We start from the raw sequence: 12,385 nt of genomic DNA on the forward strand, positions 1-12,385 counted from the left end.
TTATTAATAATATATAATATTCTATTTATTTATATTTGGAGTTATGAATAAGGAGGTCTGATCTATATATTTGTGGTCTTTAGAGTTCGCAGACCGCCATGCTCCCTCAAGTTTCTTTCCTTCTCCTTTTTCCGAGAGACGCACTCATCTGATTGTCTTGATGCATCGTGACAGGTCTAATACCACTACGAGTTGGAACCTGGGATGGGCTTATTCATCGTTCACAACATGAACTACACTAATGCACCATGCACTGTGACTGAACCTATCATGACTCGCTGCGGGGAGCCAATCACCGGGTTGATTGTTTGCGAGGCTGAGCAGGAGAAGCGCCCCAAATCTGCGATCGATTGGGCCTGTCTCGACAAATTTTTCACTTCGACACTAATCACCCATACTGTGCTAGCAGAATGCTTACAAAATTCCGTGCGAAGCTCAGTCGCAGCAAGCTGAAAGACGCGGACACGGTTGTGCATCGCCCCCACGATGCCAGCCGTGCGGACTGGAGCGACAAGACACGCAATAGCGAGGCCAACACGGCCGATGAAGGCATCGCCGTGAGCAGCAGCGAGGAACCCGTTGCGATACCCGATAATTATGACCCGTCTGTGTCGCCCGCGGCCAAGAGAGACCGTGAACAGGACCGGTTGTGGGATATTGCGTTTTCCCGCCTGGACGACGATACCAAGGCCCTGCTGGATGCCGGGGACACTTCAAAACCGGAAGATGCGATCGAGCAAGTAAAGAAAGAGATCGAGGAGAAGTATGAGGCTTATAAGAAGGGGGAGATGCATATTCGGAAGCGAAACGGATCCTCGTTCAATTTCCGAGATGCCACTAGTCGCATCTTGAGCGCTGTACTGAAGGCCAAGCCGGTCTTTTCGTCGGTCGCATCTTTGGATCCAACGGGTCGTGGTATGTATATATCTCTGAGCAAAGCTTGCATATGGGCATGGCTGATCATACATGCAGTTTCCTCCGTGTGGATGATTATATCGCTGGGACTGACGGTAAGGAGGAGTCGCCAAGCGGTGTACAGTATGTATGTCGGATCTAATCGTGAGTGATAGATGGTTGAAAATGATATCGATCGTCGAGACGCTATTTTCGAAGCATGCGAGTTCCTCGCCGACAAGCTCGCCTATTACTCGATTATTGACGATTATTGTTGGAAATACCAGGGTAAAACTCACGAGAGAATCCGACAGTCTCTGATCGGTATCTACACCGCAATCTTCTGTTATACCGCCGAGGCGAAGAAGAGGAGCAATGAGACTTACGGAGGTATTGTCCTAACGACCAAGATCTCAGCTTATTAAAGTATGTGACTGACAGTTATGAAGTTCGTCTGGTAAAAGGCTTGGTGGCATTGACTGAACAACCACTAGCCCAGCTAAAAACAGCTGTGATCGATCATGGACAGATTGTAGATCGCTGGGTCAATTTTTCAACTTACATAGGTCAGGAACTCCCCCGTGGCTTTGGTGCGGATAATTGAATGGCGGCTGATAGTCAAAAAGATCAGATGGAAGCCGGTGAAGCGATCCTCCAACGCATCGACGAAACCGTCAGTCGACTCAAGGCAATTCAAGACAAAACAATGAGTATGCTGATACCGCATTCCCCCAAGCATTGTCACTGACGAACCCAGGTGCGGAGGAGGAAAGGATTCTTGACTGGCTCTCCAGGGCATCCTTTTCTGATATCCAAAACGGCCACCAAGAACGTCGGGCCGCAAACACGGGCGACTGGTTTCTCGACACAGATCCGTACAAGGATTGGAAAGAGAATCCCGGAATTCTATATTGGCTGCATGGCGTGGGTAAGCTTTGCGAACCCCGCGTTAAAATACATAATTGAATAAATGAGAACAGCTGGCTGCGGAAAATCAATCATTTGGTATGAGCCCTTGCCGTGGCTGATAAAATTAGGATTATTAGGCTAACACTCACCAGCTCCACGATTATCAAGGACATTGAGAAACACTGTCAAAAGCCATATAGCACGCCCCAGCGCCTTGCCTACTGGTACTTCCAATTCAGCAATGGTGAGACGCAAGAGATACCCAACCTCCTCAGGTCCCTGCTTCGCCAGCTCAGCTCAGCACCCCTTCCCCCGTCAATTACCAAGCTTTGGGAGTCGTACAGTCGACCAGGTACCCAGCCAGACCAACAGACCCTCTGTGAAGCTCTGAATGAGACTCTTCGGAACCTCGAGGGCCAGGTGTTTCTGGTCCTTGATGCACTGGATGAGTGTCCTAATACCCCCGGTCGTTATCAAAGAAACTTCGCATTGGAATTTCTACTAAAGCTGCAAGCATCTCATCCGACAAAGCTCCACGTTCTGGCAACCAGTCGGCCGGAGCCAGATATCCGGTCCCAGTTTGAGGGCTGTAGGACATTAGACCTGGAGGTGAAGTTGGGTGGCGACGTTGAAACATTTGTTCGTGCTCAAGTGGCTGGGGACCAATAAAGGAATTTGATTCATCCATTCAGGATAAAGTGATTGAAAAGTTACTGGATACGCCAGAACGGTACGTTCCAGGCCTACTACCTAAGAAGCTCATTTTGATCACATTACTAAACCTGTAATTTCTTGCAGACGGTTCCGTTGGGCTGATTTACAGATCAAACGGCTCGAGGAGTGCTATGACGAAGACGAAATAAATCATGCACTGGAAACGATTCCTGATTCCCTCGAGGCAACATACAGAGACATCCTCAACAGGATGGCAGAGAAGAATCGAGTTCGAGCGTGCAAAATCCTGATGTGGATAAGCATGTCCGTTGCACCTGTTACGTTGGCTACAGTCGCTGCAGCGGTGCACCTGCCATCTCCAAACCATATTATCAACATCTGCACCACTTCTCTTGTCACCGTGAGCACCGCGGATGACACAGTGAAGCTCGCTCACTTTTCCGTTCAGGAATTCTTGGTTCTGGAGGATGCTCAGCAGCCACATAGTCAAGAATGGTATCGGTTTTCCATACCAGCGGCCCACTACGATTTGGCAGTCACGGCGTTACAGTGCCTTCTTGACAAAAATGAGCCAATTACAATGAAACATGCTTTCAAAGAGCCTTTCCTGGTCTATGCCGCCCGCTATTGGGATGAGCATGTGGCAATGTTGGGGGATCTTTCAAACCACCCAGCCTTACTTCGCCAGATCGAAGATCTTCTCAGTGAAGAGTTCTCGCAGAGCTACCTCAACTGGCTCAATGTATTGAAACTTAGAGGGTATGAGTATAGATCGCACATGCCTCTGGACGAAGGCCAGATGACTTCGGAAGAGTGCGATCCGCCTATATATCATGCTGCAAGACTGGGGCTGGAGCATGTTGTGGTGAAGCTTCTTGACCAGGGCGTTGATCCCTTAGTACTTGGCTCGAGTGCACAGGACTTTGAACCCGGCACTTTGCTCATTGTCGCTGCTTGTAAAGGCCACCTTCATATTCTCGAGAAGATGCTCGAAAGGTGCGGACGTGTCCCGCTGGAGGTGGCTGCAGCGATAGTACTGCAAGTCGACCATCGGGAGGCCGGCAGCGAGGTGCTGGAGCACATAATGCAAGCATTGTGGATGTGCGGTGCCTTCTTCGAGCAATCCCAAGATCGCACGAGGTTTATAAGTAGCAGATTGGTGGAGGCTGCAATTCAGAATAAACATGCAGGTTTAGAGTTGATGCGCTTCTTTCTTGATCGGCAGCAGGAATCGTTAGTAACGATTGTTACCGATGCCAATACATTCTGGGGAGCCGGGCAGACCCACACAGCCACCGCGGCTCAAATCTTAGAACTGTTGTTTGAAAGACGATTTACAGATGTTTGGTTCAAGGATGTGGACTTCTTAGGACTCTTGGCAGGCAACCCGCTTATGTATGCCTTATTCAAACGAATCATTCAACACGAGGAAATGAGGTCCAAGCTTGGTGACGCTCTAGCCCACGCTGTGGCCAAGAGAGGGACATCTCAAGCAATGGAAGCAGTCATTCAGGTTCTGGAACCTAATTTCAAAGTCACTGAGAAATTACTACTGCTTGTTGCTGGGAATGGTAGGAGGCCTGAGGTACTCCGTCTGCTTCTGGGATTTGGAGGCTCTAGACAATTCACCCACAACCTGCTTTTGAAGGCAGCAAAAAACTATAACAGTCTCGAGTTTCTCAATATTTTACTTGACGAAGTTGATCCCCACTTTCCACTCGGTGAAGAAGTCATGGTTGCGATAGCACATAGCAAAGACGCCGTGGAAATGATTACCAGTTTGTTGACAAAGCAGCAGGCTGGGTTTGCAGTCTCCGAGAGGGTACTAACTCGTGCGATCGGGAATCAGCGCTGCGCAGTTGATATCCTTCAGCTGCTTATGAAAAACGGAGGTTCGGATATTCAAGTTACCGATGAAATGATATGCGCGGCAGCAGAAAATTATGCTCAGGGAGAGTCGGTACTGAACTACTTATCCGAAGTTCACGGGCCCGACCTCCACGTGCCGAACGAAGCAATTTTGAAGGCGGCGGGAAGCCCGCGAATACTGAAGATCCTCTTCGCCCTGCAGCCTGGAACCCGTGTCTCTGACCAAATGTTTATTGAGGCCTGCCACGATCGCGAGTCCATGTCATTTCTTTTGGCCCAGCAGTACGCGTCTATTCCTATTGAGCAAATTTTGGAAGAAATAGGTCACTATTGGGTCGGCATGGCGGGCGGTTTTGATGAACTCTTGAGTCAACGAGTCATTGAGATGAATGAATGGGTGCTGGAAAGGGTCGCATCCAACGCGGTAATAATGGGGGATGTTCTGGCCAAGTACCCAAATATGGCCATCACACAAAAGGCCTTCGAAAATGCTGCGAAGTCAGATTCTCCAGAGCTCGTGAGGGCAATACTTGAAACCAGGTTCGACGGTCTCGCTGTCACAGAACAGGTCATGGAGGCCCCTTTTGATACCACGAGAAGCGCGGATCCCAGTTACTATACGGCAAGTATTCTAAAAGCCTTCATTGTTCGTCTCGGGTCAGAGGCCCCCATTACAGAGAACCTTCTCCAAATTGCTTGTGAATATAGGGACACGAGACCATTGAAATTGCTGTTAGATCAGCGACGCAAGTTAGACCTTCAGGCAGTTTGGGAAAGGTTCTGGCAGGCTGAAAAGTTTAAACGCCGGAAACTTCAAGTGACAGATATTTTGTTGCAATATGAGGCACTTGTTGTTTCTGAAGCCATGTTGGAAGCAATTCCTTTTGATCAGAAGGAGACGGACAAAGATCGATCAGAGCCAAGCAATACAGACGGAGCCAACTCTGACTTTGAGACATTGATTCAGTTCGGTCTCAAGAAGAGCATAGCTATTGTCGAGACTGAAAGAGTCGTGGAACTCATCGTGCAGCGATGCTCCGAGGAGACCGTCAAGGAGTTTCTTGATTCTAAGCCGAATCTCAAAATCACTGAGAAGATCCTCCGAGCCGCAGAGGAAAAGTCAGTTGCGATGAAGGAACTTTTGGCGGCATTCCCTGTTGTCGAAAGCATCAAATGATTTTTGGGTCCTTCCTAAGATCTGCGAATTTGCATGGCGGCTATCGGGACTGCGAGAGGCCAGAATCGTCGCTGAGGCTGTTGTTGGAGTGGTCCCTTGTCCATATCGGATGGCAAGGCTATTGCAAACATACATAGCTTGAAGGGTAGCCAAAAGCATACCGAAACATATTCTCAATTTTTTATTCTTTCTCACGAGAATCAATAAGAAGGCCTTTCAGAATACGCAGTCGCAAAAAAAATGTGACATAGCCAGAGAGCAAATACTATCCCTATTGGTACGAAGTATTTACGCTCAGAGGGGTAAGGGGCTATCGAGCTTGGCAGAAAATCACAGATTTGTGTATGCAGATCATAGGTGCAGATTATCCGTGTAGGAAAAAACACACAGCATACATCTCGTGGGTGAGACGCTGGGGTTTTCCGAGGCTGATCTCGTGCTGTATCTACACAAATAAGCCTAGATAGGGTTGTTTTGAGTGGATCAACGATCTGATGATCTGATGTCCCCAGTGATCAAGGAACTATTCAAAAGCCACCACTCCACAGTCCCGCCGCCCTACCAATGTAAGCCCCTTGGCCGCATGGATTTTAATAGCCGCTGCCTCTTTTTTATTTCCTTTGGGAAAAGTGGTAAGATATAACATTCTCAGACTGTATTATTGTATTTTATCTAGTGATAAAGGCTTGGGTGTGTCAAGACAGTACATCAATACATCATATTAAAGAATACCCCAGAATGGTTAACATATTCATGTGACCAGGGACTAGAATGTGGTTTATGGAGTACATATTATTGAAGATCGGCATGCAGGCTCCATGTACTAGCGTCGCTAGGTTCAGCTACACACGATCTCACGATCCACCCTAGAATCAACATTCTAACATGCTTCGATGCTATAAAATATGAAAAGGCAGCACCGATAAACCCAACTCTCCAGACTCGCATTATCAACAACGAAACCCTTCCCAAAACCCTTATTTGTCAAAGCAGAAAAAAGTACGTGCTTCTTTCTAAGTCCAAATGCCTCGGTGCCATGAACAAAACAAATTAATGATTAATGACAATCTATTTCAGGCTTCAGATCTTACCTCCACAATGAAGCTTCTCGCATCAATCTCCCTTTTCGCTGTCGACTCTCTCGCGGTTACATACCCTGCCGGTACCAAGTGCCACATCAACACAGAGTGCAACAACAACTGCCTGGATAGTTCATGGACTATCATGAGCGTGGACGGTGACTAACAGCTTGTGTGTGATCCAACAAAGGGTGACCCCACTCAAAACTACAGGGCGGATTGCTATGGCGAAAACATTGGTAGTTATGGTAGACCACAAGATTTTGAGGCTGCTATTACTCGTAGTAATGAAGCTAGCAAAGCGGCCTGCGACAAATCTGGGGGATTTTATTGTTTCAATCGCTGCTTCTGCGCAGGGAAACGCAGCGCTCAAAATGATGATGCTAACAGCTGGGGAAAAAGCCTGTGGAGCACAAGGATTAGCGACTAGCTTCAAAACTTTTGTGACGGCCAGTGAAGCAGCTTATTCCGGAACAGAGTATGACGCGAACACAATTCTCCCAAACGCTAAACGGGATATGGCGTTTGAGGCCTAATTTGTCTGCACAATGGCACATCTGTGATCCAATGGCCTGGGTAACCGGGGAATTATATGGATTAGAGATTTTTCTACATGCATCTAATGCTGTTATAACTTGGAGCTTTATGGCTTTCGAATAACCACCAGAATATTTTCGGTTGGAATGGCTCCTGCTCCATGTAGATTTATAGTTATGGCGGCAAAGCCTCACGGTAGTATATAACTACTAGCATGATACTACTAGTGTAGTCATAAGTGCTAGCTATGACCTTGGATAGTATATGTAGTTATACACACAGGAATTTGTCCGCTGGGTGAGGTTTTCCTGCCTAGGCTGCCGCCGCTTTAACGAGAGCGCTCAGACTCAGACCCAGTGAGTAAGTAGATATCGTTATATTAAATAGCAGTACCGCTTTATATATAGAGGTAATTTCCATATTTCAATCGTCTGCATAGTTACTAGTAGTAATACGATAAAAAATGTTATGAGCTACAGGAGCGTCAAGAACAAATATATCAATCAGCTTCAACTCTGAGCTTGCAATATCCTAGATACAACTTGAACTTGAACAAAGTCCGTATATAACATCATTCACCAGGTCCAGCATGGCAAATAACTCAAAGAGGAGAACGTAGTACCTTCACGTGGGGAAATGAGAGCTCCGACTACTGGCAAGAAGACCACCACTGACTACCAGAGACGCAAGTGTACGGAGGGGAACACTGGGTCGGACCGGTATATCCCTGGCCGCCGCACTGACTCCACTGAGAAACAAGACTTCCACTTGGAGAGCTGGAGCTAGTTGTCGAAGTTGTTTTGGTGAGTGTTGTTCCTGGTGAGGTTGTTGATTTAGACGTGGTTGTTGTAGCCTGAGATGTTGTAGGAGGTACAGATGCCGCGAGATCACTAACAACCTGGTCAAGGAAGCCGCTATTCGCATAAAGCTGTGACATATCCCACATCATGACGCCTCCAAAACTACTATATTGCTTACAGTAAGCAATAGCGGCCTGAAGCTGAGAACCGCTGGTATATCCTGCACCGGCGGCACCGGAATTGGCGGGAATTCCGAGGAAGACTTTCACGCTTGGGTTTAGGCTGCCCTTGGCCCAGTTATCCCACGTTGCGAAATTGAATGAAGACTGAGTGCTTGATCCAACCTGGAAGTTTGATGTTTCACACCAGTTGTTATAGAATTGTACCATGACAAAATCAAAAGCAACGCTATCAAGCGTGGTACCATCGGCAGCATCAGGGAAGGGACATTGGGGCGCAGCGGAGAGGTAATACTTCTTGTCGGTTGCGGCATTCATCAAGCTGCGAAGCTCAGCACCAAATGCCGGGAGATTGTTCACGGTCGACTCAAAATCGAAATCAAAGCCATCAACAACGGCATTTCCAAAAGGACGGTCAGTTTGGACGCTGGGGACTGGACCGAACATATTCCACACGGACTGTGCCGCATTTTGTGCGGCGGTAGTCGAAGACCATCCTCCCTGCGTATAGGTAGCGCCTCCAAGAGACAGGATAATTGTTTTACCGTAAGTCTTCTGGCATGTTATTATATCATTCCTAGAAAGCGATCAGAGAGGATTATGGACATTATTGCGGCTTGTATTAACCTACGCAATCTGGGGACAGTTCAAGAGGTTAGGATTGTCACTGAAGGTGGTGCAGTTGTTTCCAGCGTTGGCGAAGTTTGAGATTGCTGGAGTAATGCCGTTCATGAATGCAAGGGGAATGATCTAGGGCTATCAGTTAGAGTAATTCTGGATGTACTGAGACGATTACTCACATTGATTTCAGTGTCTAGATGCATAGTAATACTCCCGGTTAGCCAAAGTTTTTGATATGATATACATCACCTGCCTATTCCGGAGAACATACTGGAGCAATATGAGGCAAGATTCTGCTGCGCGTATGGGCCACTGCCCTGGTTATACGAATTCTGCCCTACATATTGGAAGATTCTGTCAGCTTTTGGAAAAGTGTTTGCTGGTACGTAGAAGTCTGAGATATTACCCCAATATACTGCAATGTTGGAGGAAGAGCCAGGGTTGAAGCCAGCACTCGCAGCTCTAACCAGGGCCATGGCAAAGCCTGCAATATTCAAGACACGATACATGATTGAGAAAGATGAAATGATAAAGATGCTGTTGAAGGTTGATAGCAAATTCGCACTGGCGATTTGGATTGATAATGGCGATTTTCAACATTCAATGCAGCTGTGGTCCTTGCCTATTTATACCTTTATTTCAACACGAATCGACATGATAGACTAGCTTCCATGAATTCTATCCGGTGTAGAACGACTCTCTGGTCGCATGAGAAGGTAACATAGAGTGAAAGCTCTCCGTGGTTATGGTATGCGACCCTAACATACCGGAGTGCCTCCTGAAAGTAGATTCGGATCGACGGAAACTTAACCAGTATCAACGATGTGATAGCGAATACTACTCTAGAACTAATGACTATCTCCGTGGTAGAGTATCTTCAGTCCAGCATCGCAACGCCATTGCCGCCGTAATTTGCAACCCTCATCGGCATTTATGATTAACGAGATCCATGGATTCTAAGCGCTTCTGAAGATATAAAACATTGAGCAGACGGATGCTAGAGAAAGAAGCGGCGCTAGTATGAACCATCTTTATTCGTAGCCCCAGAAATCGTATGAGTAAATTCCAAGAGAACTACCATTTTACAGATCGCTTCGATCAAAGGAAGGGCTGCCCTATCTGTGCACCTCTGCATGACATTTCATCACCGGTGTGACATGTTCGGGCAGAGCTTAGTGGCTTTAGTGATCACGATGGAACTATGTGGCTTAGCGAATCAGGGCTCACGTTTCCCATTAAAAATTATCTTAATTCCGCTAATGATATTTTGGCTTAGTTAACGTTGCATCACACCTTTAAGCGGGATTGGAGGACCGTTCGCTGGAGGTCATTTCCTTAAACCTTCTATCTCCACAATATGGTCTTGTGTTTCATCCGAGTGCAGAAACGTGGAATAGCCCTTCTTCCCCTGCATAAGGTGGTGCTCGTGATTTTCAGGTCCATATTGTGAAGTCTGATCACTTTTTCTTCACGAATCTCGGATGGTAAAGAAAGCCAGATATTAGGAGGCGCTAGTACCACTCTTCATTAACCCCGCTTTGCTTATGCCTCAAGTTGGTAGTATTTCCGAATTCTATCAACTGGGATGCATGAGAGGTGCCATCCGCAGTGATGTGACAAGATCATAAAGATATCACATACATGGATTATGCTGTTTAAGATTAGATTGTAGCCTTTTGTCCGAAAGCAAGGTGGTAATGGAAGTCCAGGAGTAAATCATGTGATGATGCTCAGATACTCATAAGAGATCAACGTACGGCATAGCATACGTTGCAGGGGGAGTAGTAGCGGTCCGACGGAAGTAATAACTTGAGGAGAGAGAGAAGGAAGCTGAGATAAGTTAGATACATGTAGGCATGGATGCCTAGTGGATGCCGCAGGCGTAAAGCATCCACGAATGGTAACAACAGATATTTGGTAAAATATAACAAAGATACAGTGTGATCCACTGGTTTTAATTATTCATACCACCGAACGGGGGTGTAAAGTGGTAGCTATTGGTTTCAACCACAAGGGCTTAGATTCTTTGAAAGTTGTGGCTGATCAGTGTATGGAAATGATATTCAAGTTAGTGAGTCTACGTTTCCGTATCATTTTAAACAAGTATAAAGTTATCTATTTCAAAGCAAGAATAGGTTTTCAACACGTAATACTAGTAGAAGCAGTTCCGGTATGCGAATCACCGAACAAGCTAAATTACTATTAACTTCGAGCATACGTAAAGAACCGGTGTTATTACCATTCGTGGACGCCTTGCGCCTGCGGCATCTACTTAGGCATCTATGCCTATATGTATCTAGTTCCATCTCAGCTTCTTTCTCTCTCTCAAGCTATTACTTTCGTTCGAACCGCTACTACTTCATTCCCTCGTATGCTACGCCGTACGTTGATCTGTGAGCACTTGAGCATCTTCACGGCATATGCTAGTCAACAGCCCTGACTCAGCTACCATAAGTAATGACTAACGAAGATGTGGTAGTTAAGCTATATGCATTATTCTAATTTCTATTATTTCACTCTTCTATACTCATACTCATACCCATACCGTGCCAGCAATTCAAAAATTGGCGTGGTTCAAAAAAAGCTCAACATGCGCGTTTATTGCGTGATGACAAACCAACACTTTCACCTTAACTGTACTGTGTACTGTAAACTGGCCAATCGCGGAAATCTCTCGGAATGACAAATTGCACCATATCCATTTCGATTTCGTAGATAAAAGCTTAAGGGAACACATATATCATTACGGAATGTTTGCTATTTCTTCTATTTTCCTTTCATTTCTTTCTTACGTGGACTCGAACTTGAACTAGCCACCCCCTTGCTTTGTTTCACCACGCGGCCACCTTCAAATTCAACCCACTCCCTCCCACTTCCGCTCCACCGCTTCCCTCCCCTACACACTCCAACCAAACACCTACACACACAATGTCCGACCACCAATACACCTTCAACATCTCCATGAGCTGCGGCGGCTGCTCCGGCGCCGTTGAGCGTGTCCTGAAGAAGCTCGAAGGTAAGTACAAAGCACAAAGAATACCCCGCCCCGCCTTCCCCTTCCCCCTCACCCGCGACACAGCGCAGTGCAGTGCACATCGCTGCTACTATTCCTCACAAGGGCTATTGTTAACCAGTCCTCTTTGCTCCCAGGCGTCAAAACCTTCGACGTAAACCTCGAATCGCAAACCGCAAAGATCACCACCGAGCCGAGTCTTTCGTACGACACTGTTCTGGCTACTATTAAGAAGACTGGGAAGGCTGTTAATAGTGGGGAGGCGGATGGGGAGAAGCAGGCTGTTTAGATTCAGCTGAGCAGAGTACAGCAGCAGAGAGAAATGGGGATGTGGTGATGTCGAGGATGGAGGATGGAGTACAACAAAGTTTGAAGAAGGTTTTGTTTCTGAGACAAAACTACTTTGTGGGCTGGCTGGGCTGGGCTGGGCTGTGCTGGGACCGGATGAGATCTAATCTGATCAGATCAGATCTATCTCAAGTTCCCGATTCGGAGGCATTTTCTTTTTATTTGAGATCATTACGATCGTTTTATCAGCGAAATATACCTCTGCATTTTTCCCTTCGTTGGGAGTATCATATTCAACTGAAAGTCACGTTAACTAACTAAGCCGAAGAATATTTAAAACTAGA

General features: G+C 46.6%; 4 protein-coding genes across 4 annotated transcripts; 3 read left to right on the forward strand and 1 right to left on the reverse strand.

Moving 5' to 3' along the window:
• Positions 1 to 410: 410 nt before the first annotated feature.
• Positions 411 to 5,524, forward strand: N7509_014215 (uncharacterized protein; the record flags this gene model as incomplete). The annotated part of the gene is made up of 9 exons (XM_056638852.1): positions 411 to 915; positions 973 to 1,010; positions 1,071 to 1,284; positions 1,521 to 1,604; positions 1,652 to 1,822; positions 1,875 to 1,899; positions 1,956 to 2,442; positions 2,496 to 2,533; positions 2,602 to 5,524. 9 exons carry the CDS (start codon positions 411 to 413, stop codon positions 5,522 to 5,524), a joined length of 4,485 nt encoding a protein of 1,494 aa, XP_056480841.1.
• Positions 5,525 to 6,890: 1,366 nt separating this feature from the next.
• Positions 6,891 to 7,139, forward strand: N7509_014216 (uncharacterized protein; the record flags this gene model as incomplete). Its single annotated transcript, XM_056638853.1, has 1 exon — positions 6,891 to 7,139. One exon carries the CDS (start codon positions 6,891 to 6,893, stop codon positions 7,137 to 7,139), a length of 249 nt encoding a protein of 82 aa, XP_056480842.1.
• A 650-nt stretch (positions 7,140 to 7,789) lies between these two features.
• N7509_014217 (class III chitinase) lies at positions 7,790 to 9,249 on the reverse strand (the record flags this gene model as incomplete). The annotated part of the gene is made up of 3 exons (XM_056638854.1): positions 7,790 to 8,696; positions 8,751 to 8,869; positions 9,157 to 9,249. The coding sequence occupies 3 exons, from the start codon at positions 9,247 to 9,249 to the stop codon at positions 7,790 to 7,792; spliced, it is 1,119 nt and encodes a 372-aa protein (XP_056480843.1).
• A 2,419-nt stretch (positions 9,250 to 11,668) lies between these two features.
• On the forward strand, positions 11,669 to 12,042 carry N7509_014218 (copper metallochaperone ATX1; the record flags this gene model as incomplete). Its single annotated transcript, XM_056638855.1, has 2 exons — positions 11,669 to 11,756; positions 11,825 to 12,042. 2 exons carry the CDS (start codon positions 11,669 to 11,671, stop codon positions 12,040 to 12,042), a joined length of 306 nt encoding a protein of 101 aa, XP_056480844.1.
• Positions 12,043 to 12,385: the final 343 nt, after the last annotated feature.

Source organism: Penicillium cosmopolitanum, assembly GCF_028827165.1.
Source record: "Penicillium cosmopolitanum strain IBT 29677 chromosome Unknown utg000013l:1.0-859999.0:1.0-860633.0, whole genome shotgun sequence".
Lineage (NCBI taxonomy): Eukaryota > Fungi > Ascomycota > Eurotiomycetes > Eurotiales > Aspergillaceae > Penicillium > Penicillium cosmopolitanum.